The sequence below is a fragment of the Symphodus melops genome (genome assembly GCF_947650265.1).
Source record: "Symphodus melops genome assembly, chromosome: 17".
In the NCBI taxonomy this organism is placed as follows: Eukaryota; Metazoa; Chordata; class Actinopteri; order Labriformes; family Labridae; genus Symphodus; species Symphodus melops.
In genome coordinates, this window is record NC_136707.1 from 9538621 (window position 1) to 9563683 (window position 25063).

At 39.7% G+C, this 25063-nt stretch overlaps 2 protein-coding genes across 9 annotated transcripts in view; one reads left to right on the plus strand and one right to left on the minus strand.

Annotated features, from left to right (window-relative positions):
- The first annotated feature begins 479 nt into the window (after nt 1-479).
- On the plus strand, nt 480-9742 carry galr2b (galanin receptor 2b). Of its 2 annotated transcripts, none has more exons than XM_079367081.1 (3): nt 480-731; nt 3640-4025; nt 7462-9742. In XM_079367081.1, the coding sequence occupies exons 2-3, from the start codon at nt 3652-3654 to the stop codon at nt 8222-8224; spliced, it is 1137 nt and encodes a 378-aa protein (XP_079223207.1). In that variant the 5' UTR covers nt 480-731; nt 3640-3651; the 3' UTR covers nt 8225-9742. The 2 variants fall into 2 exon arrangements, with proteins under 2 accessions (XP_079223207.1, XP_079223206.1); XM_079367080.1 differs by lacking the exon at nt 480-731 and adding an exon at nt 993-1441.
- A 5317-nt stretch (nt 9743-15059) lies between these two features.
- axin1 (axin 1) overlaps nt 15060-25063 on the minus strand; it is a 30308-nt gene continuing 20304 nt past the window's right edge. For all 7 annotated transcript variants that reach the window (XM_079365667.1, XM_079365672.1, XM_079365670.1 and 4 more), the window contains 6 exons: nt 21571-22073; nt 21300-21464; nt 20844-21092; nt 19978-20085; nt 18416-18565; nt 15060-18257 (listed from right to left, as the gene is read on the minus strand). In XM_079365667.1, the coding sequence (XP_079221793.1) occupies nt 18131-18257; nt 18416-18565; nt 19978-20085; nt 20844-21092; nt 21300-21464; nt 21571-22073 (1302 nt within the window). In that variant the 3' untranslated portion in view covers nt 15060-18130. The remainder of the gene's footprint in view (nt 18258-18415; nt 18566-19977; nt 20086-20843; nt 21093-21299; nt 21465-21570; nt 22074-25063) is intronic.

Sequence of the window (25063 nt, forward strand, 5' to 3'; positions counted from 1 at the left end):
GGATCTGAAATAAGAACATGGGGGGAGGGGGGGAACAACGTCAGTTGTTCAATAAAAATGTAATGATCATTTTCCAGACACCAAGGATGCTGAGCAAACAATCATATTGGAAGTCCCATATGCCCGCAGTGACATCACATACCTGCTCTCAGAACATGATGCTTAGCTTGCAGTAAGTAAGCCTTTAAAGCTTTAACATTTATGCATCACATCCTAAAGAGTGAGTGGCTAAATTACCCCCGCTCCCCTTTCCCCTCTAAGACAATGGTTGCACTGATGAGTACATAATAAGCATTGTTACAGACTGACAAATGTACAAGGCTAAGTGCTTCACGAGAGAGCCAGCTGATGTGGGTGTGTGTGCTGATTAGGAATTGGATCAATGTTGCTTACTGGTTTTATGTCAGGGAACCCCCCCCCCCTTATTGTTCGCTGCAGCCTCCTGCCCATACCTTCCTTGCTCTGCAATCCTTGTCTGCAGTGAAGTGTGAACATTAAAGTGAATGTGGAGGAGGAGTCCTCCCTGGGAGAGGAGTGAGCTGGAGGGGTAGGGGTAAGGGTAAGGGAGGCGGAGAGCGAGTAAGATAGCAGTAACATGGGCAGATAGCGATGTACCCTGGGAGAGTAGAGGTGTCAGTGTGAGGAGTACGAGCATCTTCACAGAGGAGGTCTGCTAGCATTTTTCTTCTTCATCTGAAGCTTGTGGATTTTGTCTATCAATCTTCTGCCTGGTAGGTTTTTTCACAATGCATCTGCATGCGTATCCTGGCATTTGATTTGCATAGAATTGCCCCATGTTACATTTGCAATTCAGATTTAGAATAAAAAATCAGCATTTTATTTGCAATCAATTGGCTAAATTATACAAAAATCTGCTCATCTGGTGTCTAAAGTTTTTTTTTTGTTTTATTTTGAAATCTTTATCGTACACCTTCCAGAGAGATTTAACATGATTTGTTATTCTAGCTCTGCTGCAAAATGCAGTGATGAAATCTGTTGCCATCCCTCTGCCTGCTCATCACTTCTTTTCATGTTGACCACTCTCTAAGAAAATAGGTATTTTCCCACAGCCTTTCGTCCATCTACACCACCACCACCCTCCTCCTCCTCTCTTCACTGGCTCTCATAACTCTTTGTTTAATTTCCCATAAAATTCTGAATTACATCCTCAAATCTGTGAGTCTGCGCTCAGCAAATGTCAGTAAATTCCATCACCATCCCCCGTCAGTTCCCGCTCACTTTTATTAAAGGCTCCTTTTGTGTCTGCTGCCGATTTCTCTGATCCCCCGGAGACACTTGCTCTTGTCTTGCGCTGGATTGAGACTTCCACCTGATATACCAGTGCAGAGGCAGAAATCTAACTTCACCATGTGGGGAGAGAAGAGAATCCGCCTTGCTGTGTGAAAGGTTGCTTGAGGAGAATTCCTCTGCAGTAGAAGCTGTAAGCATGCTGCTTTGTAAGGTTAATAACATTACTTTTCCCTTTATTGGCAGTTCAGAGTGTCATTTATGTGACTGTGATCAGAATACCTTCAGTCATATTTGAGAAATAGAAGTGCACCTATGAGACTTGAGTTAACAATGTATGATATGACATCTGAAGCTGAGATTTTAGGAGGAGGAATAAAACATGTGGCTTGTCTGTATGTACGGAACTGTGCTTCCCTCGATAATGCTTTACTGTTTTATAAAAACAACAGCTCTATGATTGATATTGTCATCATGTCTGTATATAATGTAAACGCCCAGCTATGTGATGCTTTATTTCAGTCAGAGCTTCTCAGTGCCTCCCTTTCATTTCAGCTCCATGTGTTTAATAAATAATCTTTTTTTTTTAGTAGCGTTCATGTTGGGCATGAACTAATCAGGACGCATGTTTTTCCATAACATATTTGGAGTATGTTCATTGAGGTAGGATCAAAGTTTATCCATGACACAATAGGTGCCTGATGGTGAAACCATGATCAATCAGTTTCACATCTTCTTTTGTAGTCTAAGGAGTGCGGCTGAGCTCGGCATAGCACGGCGTCAACAACTGTGTGGGTTGTTGCTGCTTCTTCTGTCACAGTCATGTCTTGATTTTTGTTTTTTTTAAGCACAACACAGATCTGTGGAGCTTATCAAGGAGGAAAACAAACTAGAAGAGAATCAAGGCTTTTGAGCTTCGTTTTTTACAAATGCCTTGCGTTCTCATTCTTGTTTTCAAAGGAAAAAGGCTTCGACAAAAAATCCACAAATGTCTTATTTCAGACCATTGTTGACGGCCGTATGACAAGGTTTCCTTTAGTAACTGGAGGAGTCAAAAGATGAAATGTCCTCATCACTTTCAACATGCAGAGCTGATTAGAAACACACTTGAACCTTATATAACATCTGTTTCCAGCTTTCATCTTCTGGATGCTGTTTTGCATTTTTATTTTCAGATGGTCAGAGGCTCTTCAAACCTCAAGATTAGATCTCTTTCTTTAATCATTCTTACCATCCTAACCAAATGAGTGCTATCTATGAGAAATAAGATCTGAACTAAATGCCCTTATCATGCACAGCTCTCTTTTAGATGTGGTTCAATCCCATAGACAGGAATCGATTCCAAACAATGCACTGATGCATTGAACAATGACTAAACCAAACCAAACACAGGGCTTCTCGCCTCGCAGCTTCCCAATAAATCCATAGTTATTCAACATGATCCGGAATTGAACTCTTTGTCAGATTAATTGGATTAAATGGAACATTTCAAACCATTCTGCTGTTGTGTGTTTGTGTGTCTTCACTTTGAGAGCACCTCTTTACTTCAAGCCCCAATTTTGCTCCCCTCCCCATTCAGCAAAACAACAATTTGACAACAACCGGGAGGAGAAAAAAAAGAAAAAAAACAGCAACCCAGAACGTACATGCTGACGTAAGCAGAGATGTTATTTGCACTGTCCCCTTCCTAAATAAACTGAACTTGAATTTCAGGAAAAATGCTATAACATGTAACAATTGCTCCCCATCAAAAGATCATCTGTTGCTGGCAAAAATCAAATTATGTCCTTGTGTGCTTTCCATTTTTTCAAGACTAGCGCACTCAGACAGAGGGAAGCACTTAGACAGCTCCAGCTTTAGGACACAACTTCTCCGATTAGAGCGGAGTGCAAGTGAATCTCCTGCTGTAAGTGGCTTTTCCCTCTCACCTGAAAAACCTTGTAGTTCGACATTAGAGGCGAACAAATGGCCTCGGTGTAAGTGAAAGCCATGCATAACATCTTCGATTACCCATATCTTGACTCTGTAAGTATGACACTCAGAAGACACAACTTCAACATTAAAATTGTACATCGACCGCACTCAACCACAACTGTGAGAAAATGCTGTTTATGCAAATGACAAAAAGGGATCTGCCAATTAAAATCAGCCTCTCGTTCTCGTCTTATTATGATGTGATTCAATTTAGGATTATCTTGTGTTGTATGTGAAAAGCTGCACAGTCTCACTAAACCCCCTCTGAGAGATACTGTTGTTATTGTGATAATTCAATTAAACTACACTCTGGTGTTCAGTTGTTTTGATTTTTTGGAGACTTGGTTGGATATTAAAAAGCTCTACGCTTGTTATTTAATTCCTCTCGCCTCATGCATCATCATCCCCATGTTTCAGATTTTTAAAAAAATGTCTGACTTTGAGGACTTCACAAAGCCAGGAGGGCAGGCCAACGTGTCGGAGAGCTACCAGCTGAACCCCACCAGCGTGATCGTGTCGGTGGTCTTCTCCCTCATCTTCCTCCTTGGCACCGTCGGTAACAGCCTGGTGCTGGCCGTGCTTCTGCGGAGCGGCCAGGTCGGATACAACACAACCAACCTGTTCATACTCAACCTGAGCATGGCTGACTTCTTCTTCATCATCTTCTGCGTTCCTTTCCAAGCCACCATCTACTCCCTGGAGGGCTGGGTGTTTGGCTCCTTCATGTGCAAAGTGGTCCACTTCTTCATCAACCTGACCATGTACGCTAGCAGCTTCACGCTCGCCGCTGTCTCTGTTGACCGGTATGTTCAACATCACCTCAAAAACATAAAGAAAGAGGGAAAAGCTTACTGTTCCATTTGATTAACATGTTTCATTATCACCAGGAATCACCATGACATTTGCAATGCCCATATACAATGTTGAACTGAATACTGGGACATTTTTCAGCATTGTCTTCTTTTTAAATTAATGGCTGCATTTTCTATTGCAAGAGGCTGTTGCTTGTAGTACACTACTATTTCAAATTAGAGACCATGTTTGGAGCACATCTCATCTCTAATGTCAAGCTGTTCCTGTTACAGGACAGTAGTGACTCAATGCTGCTTCAACATGTTTATCCAGGACAAGAGAAAGCAGCAAAGACTCCCAGCTGAGAAACAATAGAAACAGACAGCGTTCAAAATGTCTCCAGATAAAATAACACTCATTTATAATTCATAATCGTAGCTGTTTATTCTTAAGTGTTTTGTGGAAAGTTCATTTGATTAAGCAGCAGTTGTTGCCTTTTTTTTTTTTATCTCAGCTTGCCAACAGATAGGAACAGGATGCGGTCATGACTCCTCTCTGATAAATGAATTCCTGCTATGAATAATTCATGGCCCTGCTTGAATCAGTCTATGGTGCAATGTCCTAAAATGGAACAGTTTTATCCTGTTATTGCTCAAGTCTTTTAAATTCATTCTTAGTGATTTAAACCTTTTTTACTCAAACTTTGACTGAGGCAGTTCTCTATTCACATTCAAACCAAAATACAATGAACTATGACCTTGTTTCAGTCGTTCAAAAACTCATTGTGAAATTGCAGGGTTACGTTGCAGCGGTGCAGTTAAGGCAAGAATACATTGAAGACCTATTGTTGTTCCTGAAGGGTTCATATTATATACCATTAATCGAATGAGTTTATACTTGAGGGTACAAGTCAGCATATTAAGGGAGGAAAGTTACATTTCTAGGGCAGAAAAAAACATTGAAGTGCAGAGCCTATATAATGAAAAATGTCATTATTTGCAACACAATTGTTACATTGTACAAATTAAATTTACAAATGAAGTCAATTGTATTTTAAATCTTTGAATGTTCGTGATAAATTTAGGATAAATAGAAAAGCATATAGCACAAAATACAAAATGGATTTTGGAATTATATATATATTTATTAAGGGCTTTGAAATGTGTCTTACATAGATCTAAATTTCTAAAGAAACATGAAGATGTTTCTAAGTTACTATTTGACTAAAAGGGTTTTAATTGTACAAAAAAAGGTTTATGATGATAAACCTGCAACCAGGGTTACATACATGATCAGATGCATACTTTGTTTTCCGTTCCACTTGAATCCACGTGTTATAAGTGATAAAAGAGGAGGCACAGAAGGCCGAGTGGTTAGGTCACACCCTTTGTACACAGGTTATAGTCCTCCAAGCGGCTGGTAGGGGGTTTGAGTCCCACCTGTGGCTCTTTTACCTCATGTCATCACCCAGTTCCCTCGTCTGCTCTGTCCTGTCAAATAAAAGCAAAACAAATAAAAAATCGAAATCTTCAGTGAAACATCACACTTAGTAATCTCAGTTTGAAGTGTAAATATTGGCAGTGATGGTGTTTGTTAAAGGGACTCATAACAGATTGAACCGATTTTACGAGACAACAGAATATCAATGCTAAAAAAAAATCATTCAACACCTACACCTACCCATCAGCTGTGGTGACAAGCATACACAATTACTATTGAGAAATCATCAATCTTGTCACCAATGGTCTTGTTTGCCTTTTTAGGCCATATACAGGCATCAGTATTAATTCCAGTTGGTTTCATTACCAAATCAAAAAATCCTCACAGGAACTTTTGAAACAAGTTAAAATGAAACTTTTAGTCTCATCCACACTTTGACCATGAATGCTGTGAATTTTTTTTTTAATTTTCTGCTCCGCATAGGTAGGTACACATTATGACAATACTGTATCTTAAGACCCATCAGACCTGACTGTAAACTTCATGTTTTATTGAAAAGTTCATGAGAAAGTGATGGATTATCCCTGGCAGGATATGATATCCACAGAGTATAAACTCTAAGCCATCATTATCGTTGTTGTAACAACACAGTCAGCTCAGTCAATAAAGACTGAGTCGGTGTGCAGCTGCCCTCCGCTCACACTGTCTGTGTTTACACCTCTGAGGATTCAAATAGATTTCTCATCTTGCCATCTCGACGCTTCCTCCTCGGTCAGGAAAAGAGCAGCTACATCTGAGTGTAGAGGTTACTGAGTTTCGATTCAGTGTCTTTCTTCAGTTCCTGTGCAATAGCTGCTCAAAGTTAAACTTTAGACGAGCAAACCCCAGTAGGAAATTCAGGAACAGTTAAGCCAGATTGAATACCAGCGCAATAAAAACAAACCATTTCGCTTAATTGCGTTTTATTAGGCTGTTGTTTTTTTTTTTTTTTTTTCCATTTGTAATTTTACAGCATTGAAGACATTTGGGAAAAGAAAACTCGTTAAACAGCAACTCTTTTGAGTCAGTGCACTGTGAATTTTGTAATCTTGTCATGGCTCAAAGTTGCAGAAAATGGGATTTATTTTCTCATTTAAACCTGCTGTCATCTCGTCGGCTCTTCTACATGCCAATTGGCTCCTAATAAACATATTTTAGCCTCCTAAAAATAGAAGGAAAGCAGTGTGGTGTCAGATTAATAAAACTGATTGGTGTCATTGAAACATCAGGCTATTTCTTTTTCAAATGCTTGGTGGGATTTAATGTCTTTATTGAAGATCTGCTGAGAAACACTGCAGCACAGAAAGCCATCACATTGTCTACTTTAGTCACTAATTTACCCAGCGATGCATGCAAGACCATTTCCCTGAGGTTTTCTTTATTCAATAAATCCACAAACAGCATGAATTGTAAGACACAGTCTTCAGTATTGTGTGGCACAGTTAGTGTGGTGGTGGCAGCATCCTCTTCACTCTCTGGATTCCAATTTAAATCCAAGATTAACAATATGCAAGGACAAAAAAAAAAACATTTGTTTTAACCACACTGAATCTTTTTTTTTTTTAGACTTCTCTGAGCATGTCTGAAGGATATTTATCTATATTATCATGATTCTGATTTGGAAAGGGCCTGATATTTTCCCGAGAATCAAAGTTATAGTAAAACAAAATAAACTGTAAAAATCTAATTAAGTTCTGTGTTTCATCCTGAAATTACATATATATTACATATTGATTGTTTTATTCCAACTTTTTACAAAATTGTTGTTTTTCCAAACATGACACACATCATGGATTTAGGGGTACAAAGAATTTGAAGCCTGTTTTAAGGGGGAGCTTTCACTTTTCCATCAGACTGAAAGCATAGCACTGAGAAGAACTTAACTAATTGGCTCAGCATGTCCTCTAATCATCATGTCCATAGTGTTTGTATCACAAAGGTTATTCAATATTTTCCTTCTCTCTATAGATATCTGGCGATCCGTTACCCACTGCGCTCCAGGGAGCTACGAACACCGTGTAAGGCAATAGTCGCCATGGTGGTCATTTGGGGTCTCTCTCTGATCTTCGCGGGTCCTTATCTCAGTTACTACGATCTGATCGATTACGCCAACAGCACTGTGTGCATCCCTGGCTGGGAGGAGCAGAACCGGAAGGTCCTGGACACGTGCACCTTCCTCGTCGGCTACGTCATCCCCGTGCTGATCGTGAGCCTCTCATACACTCGAACCATCAAGTACCTGTGGACGGCTGTGGACCCTCTGGATGGCATGTCAGAGTCCAAGAGGGCCAAACGCAAAGTCACCAAAATGATCATTATAGTCACCGTGCTTTTCTGCATCTGCTGGCTACCGTACCACGTAGTGATCCTGTGCTATCTGTACGGAGACTTCCCATTCAATCAGACCACATACGCTTTCAGGCTGCTGTCTCACTGCATGGCCTACGCCAACTCTTGCGTCAACCCCATCGTCTACGCTCTGGTGTCCAAGCACTTTCGTAAAGGCTTCAAGAAAGTGTTCAGCTGCATCCTCAGTAAAAAAGGCAGAAATAAGGTTCACGTGGTTCATGTGGCCAACACTGTGCCAGGTTTTGAAGCCGGTTCCACAGAGGTGTCGCAGATGAATGAAGAGAATATACGACAGAATGAATGTGAGATGATTAACAGGCCTATCGCAGAGCCAAGAGAACCCACTGTGACTCTCAATTTGCCCTTTCAGCGGCAGACGTGACAAGTGATTCAGGCTAACAGCAGATTGCCTTATGTGAAAGACACATTGCAGCTGATGTGTTCTGTAAAACCTGCAAACTTGTCACCACAACATTCACACTTTTGGTAGCAAAGAAGAGAAGAGATACAAGCATTCATGCACACACGCACAGAGGTCTATAAGGTCTATACATTGAGCCAACAACCAAAAATCCCTCTATATCATTTATCCAAACCTTTTTCATCAGATACTTTCTAAGAACAGATAATCACTCATTCAGAAAAGTTTTATTATTTATGTATTTATTTATCTATGAAAGATAATTTATCTTTCACAAGAGTATTTTCTTGTGTCCACCATCCGCCTTAACCGTGGCTTGCACTGTGGTAAATTTTTTTTCTTTTTTTCTTGTTTAGTCAATGAGAGCAGTCCTAATTCCAGCACTTTTTGAAAGCAGCACAGAATGTATAATCTAATTTTACATGTTTCACCTTTTCAAGCAGTCCAAGAGGTGCTCCAGTGTTACTGAGTGGAGGAATGCACGTGCACCACTTGACTTCAAACAAAGTCTGGAGTAATAGTGTTCTGCAAATTTGCCTCCCATCCTGCGACAGGCATCACAACTCTACAGTATTTCTGCCACCATATGTTCCATAAGTTTGCACAACATGGCTGTTGTTGTTTTTCCACATTTAAGCTTAACTATAATCTGAACTAAGAAATTTGACTAGGTCTTCAAGTACTTCATTATTTCATTTATGATTTTTTCTAACTCGAGCGCAGCTTCTTTTTTTTTTTTTTTTTGGCTTCGTTTGTTTATATCTTGCATGCAGGCTATGTGCTGTATCAAGATTTGCTTGAATTATATTTGAGCTGTGTTAATGATGTAAGAATCTTAAAGAAAATTGTGTTCTGTTCTGTTTCGTTTCAATTTCAGGAGCATTTGAAATCACTGAATTTGTACTGAAATACTGAAAAGGTGCAAGAATCAGGGGTTGAAAGGGCAGACTTTTAGTATTGATCGATATAAAAAAAAAATGTTTTTTGGACTCTATTAGAATAAGAAGTTGCTTTACCTGTATTTTGCAAAGATTGTATTTATGGCATGTTACTCATTTGGTGTCAAATATATATATATATATTTGAATAACTTTATTGATCGATGAGTGCACTTAAGCGTTTAAGACTTGTGTATTATAAACTATGAGTATTTAAAAAAATGTGTATTTTGTTTAATTCTCCACATGAAAGCAGATCCTTAGTGTTTCTCTTTCCCTCTCCTTGTTGCCATGTGAGTTATGTCCTACCTCAACGCTGTATATAAAAAAAAAATCTATTGCCTCTTTGTTGTTTGGTTTATTATTGTATAAGATGCAATTTTCCTTTTCAGACAGTCATTACCTTACAGAACATTACTGCTTCAGTCTGACCAATTTTTCATCCTGTGTATTCGTGATCATTAGCTTATTAGCTCACAACCATATACGTGACTGACTTTGTTGTTTCATTATTATAATTTCACCAACAAAACACATGTATAACTCCAAATTACACATACATTTTAAGACATTTTATTAACGTCATCAAATACAAACTTCGATGACTAAATAAAATATTTTCTGCTGTGAGGTTGCTTTCATTCAATTCTAAATATGCATTGAGGGAAGAATGATGTCTGATCATATAAATGGAAAAGTAAGACTATCTCACACTGCTATGTATGCTACTCCTTTATTACCTGATCTAAGTTGAGAGGGAATAACCATGGATGTGTACTAAAAGTTATTTAAATGTATTCTCATTTCATAGCTCTTATGTCTAAAGTGTTTTATTAAATGTGATGGTTGGTAATTTTCTCCAGACATTTTTTTTAAAGATTTTGGTTGAAATTGTCTTGGAGTCCTGACAGAAATTAATAATTCATGTGCTCTGAAAAAGGAACAAAGGAAATCACAAAGACAATCAGGCCTCCCTGTCTCCCTGCTCATGCCTCTACCGCATGCATGCACAAGCCCACGGTCAAAGCATGAGCTGAGGTCAGCTTCTGGACCAATGGCACTTGTACATGTAAGTGAGGGCCATTGCTTTTGAGGGAGCACAGAGCGGAGGGGGTGGGTGCAGCCGAGTACTGAGGTAATGCTACTTTCACGATCATGCTAGTTTTAGACAGGGTGCATAAAATCAATGAAAAGAGCAGCTGTGGCTCAGTGGTAGTTGGTCGTCTGTCAACCAGAAGGGTAGGGGTTTCAATCCCCAGTTCCTGCAGCCGGATGTCCATATATATGATATATATATATATATATACACACACACACACACACACAGTATATACACATATATTCACAAAAGCTTCTCAGTGGAAGGAACAGAGCTGGAGGCATTTGAGGTTGTGCTGCACTAACAGTGAAGATTTGGGTCTTCTGTCAGCACAGAAAGGCAAAACAAAGGTGGACTATATTGAAAAAAACAAAAACATGCCATGTTGTGTCATGACATGTATGCACACATACACAGGTAAAATTTAGCCTTGTGTTCGAGGTTTTTCAAAATCTGTCAGGCTCATACTATCACGACCAGATAAAGAAACCCAAGCGCACGACTCGAGGCAGGGTTCAGTACGCAGAAGTCAAAAACAATTCAGGCAAAAGTATCCAAAAACAGAAGGCAAGAATCGAGGACAAAAACAAACTAGGTCAGATCAGAAAAGTTATACGAAAGACTGCTAGAACGTTGCTACAAAGAGACAAGGCAAACTGGCACGGAGCGAGGGAAACACAGACACTATATACTGAACAGGGAGGTGACACAGGTGAGACACATCAGGTAATCAGCAGAGCAGGACACACTGGGGGAAGGGCATGCAACCAACGGACCTGAAACGAGACACAGGGTAAGAATCAAAGTAAAACACAAACACAAGACACGATACATGAGGGTAAACAGAAATGAACGGAACACTTAACCGGCACATACATGATAAAAACAGTACATCAAAAAAAATATATCTATATCTGCTAAACAAACAGGCATATGTTTTTCGTACTGTGAAAAAGTGTAAAGGAGGTTTTCTTTCTGTCCCTCACAGGGGTAAAAAAATGTAAATCACAACATCTCACTTTACTGTTACGTGTTAGTCATGTGGCGTGTTAATCTGTGTCATCAGTGGAGAACGTGGAGATGTACTGTATGTGAGAGTGCACAAAATAACTAAAGAAACAACTTTGGTCAGGCTGAGTGTGAGTGAATGAGTGAAACCCGCAGTTTTCTTTGATATTGAGACAATTGTGAAAAAGAGTGAAAATAAAGAGTGAGAAGATCTATTCAAAAAAGAACCCCAAGATCGATCTGGTCTCAAGGAACATTTATTCGAAGGCAAAATCAACGTTCGAAGACCCCTCCCTCACACGGAGAGGAGAGAAAGAGGCCCCGAGAAAAGGCGATAATGAACACTTTCACATTTCCATCACATTACACAGGGCACTCCCCATCACCACATAGGGCCACTGCCCACCTGGCAGGGCACAATCTATCTCCTTGTGTGAGAAAAAGACCCTACGATTTACCATCTCCCAAGGCTGAGAAGGAGATGGAATCTAGTGAGAAAGAGACTGGGTGACTCTTCCCACATGTACAAACGGTGAGAAACAGAATAAAGGGTGATGATGGGAAACAAAACACCCGATAGGCTGTGCATGTAGTATTCTAAGACATTTCAGATACATTTTATATGACAGATTCTATGAGACCTTTGTACAACGCATATAGTACACATGGAGTAAAATTTTCCATAACACTATCTCTCCACTACATATTCCATATGTATGGAGCCAAAGAGATCTCTTCACTCAGAGAATCCTGGTTACACCTCGTAACTTTTGGTCTTTGTCGACGAGAACGCATGAAGCCCAGGTGCAGCTGATCCTGCTGATGAGCCTCCAGCCAGGACATGCCACCTGCAGCAATCACAAAGAAAGACAAGCAGCAAGCCTCCATGTGGCCTGTGTGTGTGTGTGTGTGTGTGTGTGTGTGTGTGTGTGTGTGTGTGTGTGTGTGTGTGTCTATCTATCTGTAGTTTTGTGTGTCTGTATGCTCCACACCGTGTATTTTTCCTTTGCATGGGTTGTGAACATTTTTCAACTAACAATTGAAGCACTCTATCAACAGATCTGACCTGGCCTGCTGGCATCATTTTGTCCACAAATCTGTGCCGCACCAATATTGTTTGTTGAGTTTTTGTTGTTGATCGTTTATTTTGTGTGTGATCTAGTCCGTTGAAGAACAAAATGTTCTTTTTCAGTTCCAGTCGTGAACATATTAGCAGGCATTTACCCTCAGTAGTTCCACTGTTAAATCTGGATGCAGGCACATGTGAATTCAATGTCGCTATGATGAAACCACAGAGGCAACAAAGCCTTTGCCATTAAACACACCAAACACTTGGAGGATGTCATGTGTATCTACAAATAAGGGGAAGAAATGAAGTCTGTTAGCTCAGAAGTGATTGTAACAACTATGCATGGAACATTTAGATGGAGTCGGTGTAAATTCTCTGCTTTATTTGGTTATCACACTGCGAATAATGTCCGAGACTCTATTATGATTATTTTTGTCACATCTCATAGAGACTTGTTTGTTTGGTTCTGAGGGGAAAAAAAATAGACGGCACATCCAGCTGTGCTCTGATTGGTCCAGTGTGAGAGTAGATTGACTCTTCAGCATGCAGCTCACAATGACTCGAGTGACGATGACTGTGTTTGTGAGATGAGCGCTTGACCGCATGAGCATCTCTTTTTCACAGAAGTACGACTCTTTCAAAGTAAAGTGGGCTAACAGGACAGACAGTTTGTTTTGACGTCACACGTTTTATGAAAAAGCTCTTGTTTAGTTAGCTCTGAACATGCCGCTCTAAAGTAGCATCTGCTAGACAGCAAAACATGACAGGTAAGGATCAGTGGTAACAAGAATTCATCACTTGCTTTACATGTATACAAATTTCAAAAACCTTTTCTCCAGTGGCATTTAAATATTATGAACATAATACAAATAATTCTTCTTTGTGTGAATCTTAAAGAAAGGCTGCTAGTAGGCTACAAATTAATTCATCATGATAAAAGAAATAGAAAGCTATGATAGGCTAAGACTGAAAGAACTCAATGCAAATAACAACCAACCCCCTCTACAAATGAGACCAACAGATGGAAATGACAGGCTTCATGATGAGAATATCAATAGAGCCGCCTCTGATTAAGTGCATGAAAGCAGTGCACTCGCTACAAACCTAAAGGATTATTTTCAGTCAACTAATACACTCATTGGATTGAGTTTTAAAACGTTGACTAAAAGAAGTGAAGTGCATGACATTATCGGCAGGTCAGCATGATAGCAGCAACCTCAACACATGGCAGATAACAGGATGAAGGCAAACAGTGGTGTCATTTTAACACCCCCAGGGCAGCAGTATGCTGCGGTGAGAAGATTTTATCGAACAAAAAATACAATCTGTGTTTCTTTCATTTAAATCCAAAGTGCTTAGAGGCATTGTATAATCAACTTGTTTACACCAACATGAGAGGTAATTGTTGTTTTCTAACATGAGCAGGCTAATGTTACCATTCGGATAAATAACGCAACATGTCAGCATGTGGCAGCAGAAGAGTTTTAATTTAATCCCCCTCATTCAACCCTCCCTCTGGAGTATGAAGTGGCGGTAATTAGTGTGCAGCCTTTCCTTTTTTGATAAAGCGTACAGTTAGAGCTGGCTCAGGATTGGACCAGCTCATTGTTTGGCCTCGATAGGCTTAGTCTGCCAGGGAACATAGCATCTCCCTCTCTCTCTCAGTCCATCTGTGTATTCGCATCATTATTAATACATGCTACTACCTATGAATCTTTTTGTACTGTGTAAGGTACTAACCACATATTCTCCTGAGCTCTCGTCTCGTAGGTTCCTCTGGACTATTGGCTGGGATGACTTGCTGCTGTGAAGCCCTCCTCCTGACTCAAGCTGCTGCTAAGATATCAGCTTTACATCTACTACATCATTAATATAGTTATATATTAAAGTGAATACAAAAGCTATTAATAACATCTGTTACGTCTATTATAATTTTTATAACTATTTTATCTTAAGGTTCCTGTCGGTTTTTTGACTTTCTAAATCCCTGAGGGAACTTCTGGTTTTACGCTGTTATTTAAAGACATGCTATTCATGCTGACACACACACACACACGCAAATAGGCCCTGTGGACATGCACTGGAAGAGAGATGTCAGAGTCTTCATAGTTGATATAGGAAAGAGTAAAGTCTTTAACCTGCTCTTTCAGTGTCTTGAGATAACGTTTCTTATAAATTATATATTGCTATACCAATTTTAAGATGCATTGATTGAAAGCTGAGGTAAATAGAAATTGTAGTAAGCTTTTCTCTGCAGGATATTGATTTATTTGGGTCTATTTAAGACTAATATGTGAAGAGCCAGAGAAAAGGAGGCGCAATGTTTGCTCTTGTTAAAAATGGTTTGAGCAGGTTGTTTGGGGGTTGAAATTAAGGATAAGGATAAACTTGATTGATCCCCCAGTGGGAGAAATTCAAACCCTTCAGTTTGAAATCCAGCATTCTTCCTTAAATTCATGAATGTTTGTCCTAGCAGAAGAACTTCTGCGAGATGTACAGTGAAAGAATATTACTGTAAATTTAGAGCGCCCTCTTCAGTATTTGGCCTAAAACTGCAGCTCTGCTGAGCTTGGTGCTGAATTCATCCGCTCAAAGGAGCCTTTATGGTGATGCACACAAATACAACGAGGTAATAAAGACTCCTCATTCCTCGTATCGTAATCTAATGAGGTCAATAAACACTCTGAACTCCAGGACTGGTTTATTGCATGTATTTATTGTCCGGGTACCTTAAAACGGTAACCATGCTAGAGAATATAAACAGGTCCAGGGTACTGAATGTGCTGCTGGCTGATGACACGTTAACTTGTACATATTTACATAGAAAAGGTGGAATAATGACAAACGAGTGACAAAGGACTGCAAATTATTTAAAAAAAAAAAAACTCCAGAAAAAAATTCTCAAAAAAAAAAGAAAAAGAAAAAGTGAAGAAACTCCCTGGTAATTAACCCCCCATGATAGTCTGAAAGTGAAACAGACTATTATTAGCTTAGTGATAAAGGCACTCTGATGTTGATTTGATACATTTAATTGATTTCAATAAGTTAAGGACGTTTCCTCTGGGGGCTTTCACAGTAGGAATCATAGCAGAGTTGATACCCTAAATTCAAAAGAAATAAACAATACAAATAAGTACAAATCTAGCATTTAACTAGACAATTAACAAAAAATATATAATTTAACATATATTTAACATATAACACAACATTTTAAGCGCTGGAGATTAACATACTTCATATATTAAACTGATTTAAGTTAGGATTCTAAATAAGGCAGCATCAAAAAACAGCATTCAAAATAAGGAGATATTCCTTCCACTTGGTTTCTATGCGACGACGTATATGATATAGCACTCTGGTTTCAAGGTTCGATCATCATACTGCCTTTGATTCCTTAACAAAAAGGCTTTCATTGTGGCACATTCCTCAATACAGACTCCTGTATAAAGAGGAGGTACGGGGAGAGAGGCCTTGAATCTTAATGTAATGTAGCATCTTCTGCTGATTGTGCCATGATTTTTTTTTTCTTCTTCATTTCAGTTTCTCCAGTGCAAAAGAGTCATTCACATTTTCCTAAGAGAGCAGCCTGACTGGAATACTAATTGGCCAAAACCTCTTAAATGCAATAAGAAAGAAAAGTCGTCTTTTTTCCCCCACTAAGATTCAATGTTTGAACAAAGAAAACCCATCAGATAATAAGAGAAGCCACTCAATAGGAGGAATATTAATGTGACAGGGTAGGTTAAGAGAGTGCCTCCAGTACCTTACTTCTACTCTTTGTCTTTGGTGTAACGTGACCTATTTAAAGTCGATCATTTGCTCTAAATAATTCTTTCCCGTCAGGCACACGATGTCGCTGTGATGAGCTAGAGAAGGCTACAGCGTACAGGCTTCATTAATATATGCAATCTGAACTCATTGATCAACTGAAGAGGGGTTTAGCAAGCGAGGAAACAAACAAACATAGGTAGCATAAACTCACCAACTCTCATGGATGAAGTGAACACGAAGACCTCCTCTTTCGGTCTTGCACTTACAATACGTTGAAATATGCCTTTGTGACATTCAGAGCATAAGCGTATGGACTTCACGTAGTATTCAGACAACATTCAGTAGCCTTCTCATTCAAGTGCTGCGATATGACCTCCTATATAAATTCTCTGTGAACTGCAGGCACGAAGCTGACAAACCTCTAACGGGAGAAATTAAACTTGGAAAATGAACTCAGAACATCGTCATGTAGAGTCAGACTGGAAATCACTGAAAGAAAATTGACATAATGGCACCCAAATAGTTGTTTTTCCATATTTCATATCTGCAAAAATACAAAATGGCCAAATTACTCATTTCTCAATTACTCTTAACTATCAAAATTGTAAAACATTTAGAGAAGCCCTGTTTTCTGGAAAAAAAACATACAACTGACGTTACTCAAGCAGGCTCTTTACAGCCTGATTTTGCACACTGCCTTTTTTTAGTTACTCATTACGGAGTAAATCCATATAAATGCACAGTTGATTTTGATAAGTCCATCACATCATCATTGACCAATTTGCATAGATATTCACCTTCAATTTAAAATGATTTCTTTGTACAGTTTTATGCTTCTACTGTGTTATTACAAGGCTTTTTTTTTTTTTTACTTTAACAGGAGTCATGAACAAATACAGTGAAGGGCCACTTCACATAAATATGGCCGTGACCTATATTCATATACAATACACAAGAAATGACCAGAAAAATGAAACAACCCGTACAACGCTCAGTATTGCACCAAATCCTCAAGTGAAGAACGGCGTTGTAAACGTCGTGTTCGATCAGTGATGAGAAAGTGTCAGACATGAAGAGAAGAAACTTGAAAAGTCCACTTTTTTTTTGTTTTGTTGCTGATTTCAAAGAGTGTCTTCGATGCTGATTTGGAGCAAATCCAGCTCATCTTAAACTTCAAATCTCTTTCAAGCGTTCCTTTTTTGCAGTTCTACAAAAAAAAAAGACATGAACCATGCTGCTGGCGACTGTACAGGAGTTTACCCTTTTTCTGGTCAGCTGTGTTTGTTGCTCTACATATTTATGCTGAATCGTACGATGAGACACAGTCAGTGGTATTAAATACAAAGAAAGTGCAGCCTGACTTTGAGCCACAGAATTCAGTAGTGGAAATGTTACTTTTTAAAAACATAAATAATGACACAAACATTAGAGTCTAAAGGACTCTGACAATTGATGAAAAAAAAAAAAAGACTAAATCAGCCCTATGAGGATTCTGATCGTCATGGACAGTCCTGCTTCAAAAGCATCCGTAATGAGCATTTTAAATACTTAAATAGATATAAAATTGTGTAACTTTAAGCACAAACTGTACACTCCTGGTACCAATACATAAAAAATGGTGGTGTTACTTAGAGAGGACACCCTCTGATACATCATATCAAAAATATGTAGCTTTAGTAGCACTTTTATTCTTCATTTATCTAATTCACTTTACAATGCTACATAACGCTCCACAGAAGTGAATGAGGTCTTTTTTTTTTCTCTCCTTCTAGTTCAAAAATCGCTGCAGCAGTGCTACCGAGCTCCACAGATCACACGTCCTCTGCTCCACTCTTCATTCCAGCTTTCCTACTAAATCACCTTCTTCAGTTTCCACCCTCATACACTTCCTCTTCACCGGCTAATCGCTCCTCAGCCTTTTTTTTTTTTTTCCCCCTCTTCCTCCATTCTCTGACCTTTTGACTCCTTCCAACAGGCTCACTTTAATCGATTCTTTCCACTTTCCCGATAATCTTCTCCTCAAAGATGGGCAAGATGGCGTCGTCTTCCCGGATCTCTTCAAACACCACCCCGCAGTCAAACTCGTCGCTTACCTTCTTGAAATAGTACCTGGGGGAAAAAAAGAAAAAGAACAAGGAGCAAAGTTAACGTCTTCAGTTTAGCTGTGACCTTTGCTTGTAGCTTTAAGAACTTTTTTAGCTGGTTTTAGCTGTGAAACATTCTCACGAATATATTTCACCTAACATGAAAAGGAGCAGAAGTTTCACCTGTAGTTTCCTTTCTTTGTCAGCAGTTCTTTGAACTGGCCCAGTGTGACGACCCTCCCTTTGACAGATGTCCTGTACGGTATCAGCTCCTCGCAGAAGTAATACGCCACAGTGATGTTCTCACACAGGAGCTTTTTAGTGGCTTTGTGTCTGCAAATAGAAAGGACAGACCTCTTGTAAGAAAAACATCAAAGTTTTATTTAATGTTTTTTTTGTCATGTAAGGACGCAGTGCTCTAAGAGGAATGAGAAAGGAGGAGTGTGTCTGCAATTAAAGAAAAAAAAAAAAGCAAAAGGCCTCTGATATGAACTACACGAGACATACAGATACGTAATGAATGTAACCATGGGAACAAAGCATTTGGTGCTCTAAGTGGCAGTTAGTTCCGCTGTTCATGTAAATGCTAAAGATGCTTCCTGAAGAGAGTGCCTCCATTTTTTCAATTTATCAAATCATTCAACAGCTGCATGCACCGAGGCTTTCTAATAACAGCGAGCACAAATAGAAAACAAGGAGCGCTGTTTGAGGAGGATGTACTTATATGATCTATTATCTGCTAATGGGAAAAGCAGAACAAGCTTGAAGTCCGAATAGCGAGGACTGTTTTTAAAAGACGCGTCAACCCCAGAAAATATTCCTTAACTCTGCCAGGTCTGCGAGGGGTCATTACTTAAAGAAATGTACTCGAAAAAAAGTAAATGGAAGAGGTTTATAAATTTTGCTAGCAGCTTCTGGGTTTGACATAATCCACAATGAGATCATTTGATCTTTAGAGTCTCCTATTTTCTATTCTTGAACCACAACGACCCAGAAGTAGCCGATGAAGCGACAGAGTCTGCTATACAATACGAAGATGAAAGTGTGTACTTCAGCTGTGTTATTTTTTTTTGTAAATATCAGGAGAGTTTTTGCCACATTCCAATCTCTATTTTTTTTTTTTTCCTTTAGACATTTTCAAGCTTGGACCTGAGAGGAACTGAAAGCTTCGGTCAGTGGAGATTCAGGCACGTCAAAGTCATGATCTCCAGCCCTCACAGCTCTGACCTGAGGGTCTACCTTCTGGCTGTGCAACGTGACCCGCCTTTCATACTCTACCCTTATTCCCCCTCCATCTGTTAAGGAGCCATGTGAGAGGGCAGTCGAGCATCAAACAGAAACATGGAACTAATGAAAAAAAAAAAAAAATCAAAAAGCTTCTCTTCAGCGCCTCTTGAGAAAAAAAAAACAAAAAACTACATTACACTGTCTCCAGCTAACAGTCTCACCACATTTCTTCGGTAAGCGTGCAGAATGTGTGTGATATGTGGATGTTAACAAACTAGACAAGATACCAAAGATACCAAAGTCAAGGATAGACTTTGATACGTGCTATGACATCACAAATACAGCAAAAAAAAAGGAAAGAAAGGGGAAAAAAGGGAAAGAAACCGATCATCAGTTTTGGGGAAACTAAACTCACATGAAAGAGAATGAGAAATGAGGTGGGTTGCTGTGGTCTATGCAGAGTCTTGGGTTTTTGAAGACACACACAAAAAAAAAATAGTAGGACACAGTGAACATACTCAAGCTCGGAAAGCTCGCTGTCAGAGACGGCGGGCACCACGCTGAGCGGAGGGAACAGTGGAGGCCTGACTGCTGTGCGACCCCTCTGGATCACCTCCATCACATACCTGAAGGACCCAACAAACCCAGCAGTTAGACAAAACGCTGCACCAAGGAGGAGAAAAAAAAAAAAAAAAAAAAGAGTGCGGAAAAAAAAGGGGTCAATTTATTTTCAGTACAGAAAGAAAAGGAGCGATCCATCCTCTTCTCCTTCAGCTGACGTTAAAAAAAAAAACAAGCTTTTTTTTGGACTCCTATCTTCAACAAACACAAACGTTACAACTAAGAAACTGTTCGGAATACTGAGTGCAGCAGCGAGGAAAGCAGTCACAAAGAAATGGCTTAAACCAAATACCCCATCTATTAAGGAATGGTATGACATTATATATGAAATATATTTAATCGAGAGAATTACTTTCTCTTTGAGGCTCCAGGACTGTAAATTTGAGGAAATTTGGAAGACATGGAAAATGTATATTTCCCCGAGATGCCCAACCTACATTTGAAGGGAAAGGGGAAACCTATTAAACTGTTTTTCTGGGGGGGTTTTTTCTGTTTTTCTTCCCTTTTTTGTAATTTTATATAACACCCCATGTTCTGTTCTGATTAATGTTGTAATACGATGTATACTGATAGGAAAAAATAAATAAAAATGAATAATGGATCAGACTGTAAAAGAATGCAACCCGCAATGACAGTATGTTGGACATGCAATGATCCTGAATAAAGAAAGAATAAAAAAAATAAAATAAAATAAAAAGTTTTGAAAGAAAAACTGATCAACAGGAAATACAACCTAAGCCCACAAACATCTCCCTCTTCTTACCTTTGCTTGGGTTGTAAGGTTCCAGACTTTATCTTCTCCTCCTCAAGCCGCCGGCGCACCTCCTCCAGCTGTATGAGCGGGCTGGGAGCTGGGTTGGGGGGCATCGTGGGATCCTGGATAAAAGGGTGAGAAGGCTGCACGTTGTTTCGTAGCTGGGTGCCACCGCAAGGGTGCACAGGTCCCGATCGCTCCGCAGAGCCAAGACGAGATCCCTCAAGTCCAGTGGTCCTCTTGGACCCTGTGGTACTCCTAAAAAAAAAAAAAACAGAGTTCTTTTTTTTTTTTTTAGACTAAACATTCAAACCAAATGAGGAAAGGATATGCAGTAGTATTTTTCTGTCTTCGTGGGGGTCATAAACGTGACTTCCATGCACGCCTCGGCACAACATTCTTTTTCGACTTGTAAAGGTTTAAGAGTTTGCTTGCGCTTATGTGACGTTAAACGGCATCACTGACCCAAATGGGCTCCTCTTATGTTGAACCATTTCCTTCTGTCCCTCCATCAGCCACAGGAGGATCTTCTGGTTTTTCTCAATTTCTTCTGCCGGTGCAGGCATGTCATACGGCCGCACCTCCTCGCCTTTCTTCATCGCTCTTTTGCACTGCGTGCCTCCTTTGCCGCTGTATTATGGAAGAGGACAAAAAAAAAAATCACAAGATTAAAAGGAAAAAGCAAACAAATATAGGGGTCATTGATGACCGTAACAAAGTAATTATTCGTACGTACATGTACCCCATCTGCTCTGTAGTGTTTGATCCCATGCCATCTGCATAGCTGCGTGACTTGGATCCCCAATGACTTGCATCCATGTTGCAGGGAAAGCTGCTGTGCACACGCCCGGCCGCCTCAGCCTCCACCTGCTCTTTGGACTTCCCGGCGCCTGCGTGATGGATGTGGTGAGCGTGTTTGTGATGGTGCAGGTGGCTGCTTTCTCCCTTGGTGCTGTGCCTGGATGGATGTTTAGCCTGGCCTGAGGACGGTCCCATCCCTCGACCTCCTGGGAAACCGTCGGGCGAGCGCGACACGGGAGAGTGACCTGCGCCTGGTGACTGGCACCCAGGGGTCTTCATCACCCGCTGGACGTGGTCGTCCAGGATGCTCTCAGGGTTCTCCTCATGCGAGTCTCCCATCAAAGGACCACTGTAGGTGTAGTCAGCATAGCGGGAGTTGTAGTTCTGGGGATAAGCACCAGGGGGAAACCTAGCCATGATGTCGTCACCCTCCTCTTCCTGTAGAGCAAAAAATAAACAAATTAATCATTAATACTAACAATGATAAAGTCAAAGTTAAAGAACTTGAAGTATTAAAATCTAAGGCATATTAAATCCAACACCTAAATAAAAAAAACCCATGTGCATTATTCTGATGTGGATTTTAAGATGTACAACTTGTCTCCTCAAACATTTGACACCACTGAGATTTATTCTGCTGGTGTGTGTGTGTGTATGATTTCCTCAGGCTAAACTGTAGGTGGCGTAGTTTCTCCACGTGTTTTTTCCTCTTCATTCTGCTTAATTTTTTATTTTTTTTTAGACTACACCAAGAGTGCACGCCTATCTTTTAGGTTAATGACAGGTAGTGCTGATAGAGGTTCTGATCTAAGACCGGGGTTCTCAAACTTTTTTAGACCATGTATCCTTTTCAAAGGACCCCCTCATTATAATATTATTGATAAACAAACATTAAAACCATTTATTAATGTACTATGAAGTACTTTAAGAAGACAGAATAAAGCTACATTTATGCTTTCCAAGTACAGGTAATTAATTTTATAAACTGAGAAAATGTTGGCTGAAGGGTATTTTTTTATTTTGAGTTGTTTGTTTATATCGTTGCGCTCTATAAAGTGACAGATAATTCACGATCATATCAGAGTTGGATATTTTGGCACCAAACTAAAGGGGGCGGGGGTATTGGACAAAATGGCTGATTTTATTGGTGTAAGAGGTCCCAGTTTGTAGATATGTTTTTTTTTTTAATGATACACCCAAGCTATAGTACGCAGACACTTTGAGAATCCCTGATCTAAGAGAGCAACAGAGGAATCACGGTTCATAAGAGCTCATGGATGGACGATTTGCAGAAATGAAATCAAAGAGTGGAAGGAGAAGTTCAGTCATGTCGAGCTAGTTATAGTCAAGTGACAGTTTTTAAGGTTCAAGCAGAGGCCTGAGACAATTTTTACTTTTGTATTTACTTTTGAATTTAGAGACCGTTTTTTTTAAAGCAACTCGTGTCGTGTGTCCTGCATAAAGTTAGCAACACTTTGTGCTCTCTCGCCTCCTTTCTCTCTGCCTGAGAAGCAGTGGAAAGACAACAGTAGGTAGGGGTTTTCACTTTTTATCTTTCAGCCAGCTCATGCCCACACTTTTTTTTTTATGTCAGTTGTTTAAATGATGAAATAAATCTTCAATAATCCTTGAAGAGGCCATACAAACTGGAGTCGCCCTGTGCTCGCCATCCGTTTGCTATAAAAGCATCAAAGAAGAGAGAAGAGAGTTTCTGATCCCGCTGTGCCCACTGCTTTCTTAAACGTATCGATTCTGTAAAGGGTTGCAATATGCAGCCAAATATTTCTTGGCATGGTTTTAATCATTTCTAATTCTCTGTATCTTTGCAAAAGATTCCAAACTCTGCGTTAGGTGAGCCCACTGGAAGTTATTCGTGGAACCATGACAGCTTCATTTCACCACATCTTTACACTGACTCCATCTTTTCACATGAAAACTAAGTATGGTAATGTATGACATTCTGTGAGTGAGCCCGTGTGGTGAGCAGGAGATCTTCTGATATGTTTTCTTTGTAAGAAGTGATACTCTGAATAGTGATAGTCGAAATAGTTGCATGCTTTGTTTTTTTTTTGTAAGCACCCCAAAAACGTCAAATTCAGCGCAGCGACCAGAGGCTGCATTAGACTCTCTGGCAGTCTGTCATTTTGACAGACAGAATCTGTTCCAATGATGTTGAAACATGGCCTATTTTATAGCATTTGGCTTTTGAAAAAAAACAAACAACAACAACCTTTCTAACAAATGAACTGGCCTTATATTGAACATCTCAAAAACTCTAAAACACCGACCCTATGCTCACTTTTCGTGTTTGTTTTCTCGCAGTGACAGCAGAGCGCACTGACACGTAGCCATTGTCCCCGACAAGCAATAAATAAATAAATGATGATGCAATGTTCCTTAATCATACAAATTCACTATGAATAAACCTTTTAATAGACATTCACTGAAGTGAACTCAATCGACCGGTTGCTTCTATGAACCGCTGTCTCAAACCAACTTTTGGTCATCTTTGTAAAAGGCAAAGAGCTGGAGGGGAAGCGGGTTACCACACGGCCGCCTGTCAGTCAGATCAGCCTCACCCCTTCCTATGAATAACTTTTATGCTTCATAAAATCAAAGCAGAGGTGTGCTGTTCCTCTTCTGCTGTAAAAGAGGACTTTTTTTGTCATTTACTTTTTTTATTGACTTTTAATTTCACATATAAACGAACAAAAAATTAAGAAGAACACCTTAAGTAAAGTGCTAAAACATCAGGAGTGGAGGGATTACCCACATACATAAGCACACTGGTAAACACCTCCAGTTATAAAGATAAGCCAGAAAGGCAAAAAGAATAAAGAAGAGGGTAAATAAATTAAAGTCATACCAACAGTCCAGAAAAAGATTGCCTGAAGTCTGTTCTGATGGTAGAGACATGTGTAGCCATTGTTGCCCATTTTCAATAAAAAAATAGGATTTTTTAATATTCGATGTGAATGTGAGCTCTGGGTCTGAAAGGGATACTTCACCCATTTACATAAAGCTTTGTATCATTAGAAACATGGTAGTAATGTTGAATGGTCATGAATCCAGCCCTCATTTTGCCCTGAGACGAGAAAAATGTGTTTTTCTTTGCTTGAAAGTTTTCTTCATGTGATGCAAAAAGCGTCATATTGCATCACATGAAGAAAACTTCCAAGCAAAGAAAAACATATTTTTCTTGTCTCAGGGCAAAATGAGGGCTGGATTCACGACCATTCAACACTACTACCATGTTTCTAATGATACACAGCTTCATGCAAATGGGTGAAGTATCCCTTTAAGGAGCCGGCTTCAAGCAGACACTTGAGGAACTTACGTTTTTGCTGTTAGGGCATCTGCTGCATTTTGCAAACCCTGGAGGTTAACGTTTGTTGGATATCCCTCAGTATTCAGTCATACTGACGGAC

Coding starts and splice junctions, on each gene's coding strand:
- galr2b (XM_079367081.1), top strand. CDS start 3,652: ATGTCTGACTTTGAGGACTTCACAAAGCCAGGAGGGCAGGCCAACGTG. Junction 4,026..7,461: donor GCCGCTGTCTCTGTTGACCG/GTATGTTCAACA, acceptor TTCTCTCTATAG/ATATCTGGCGATCCGTTACC.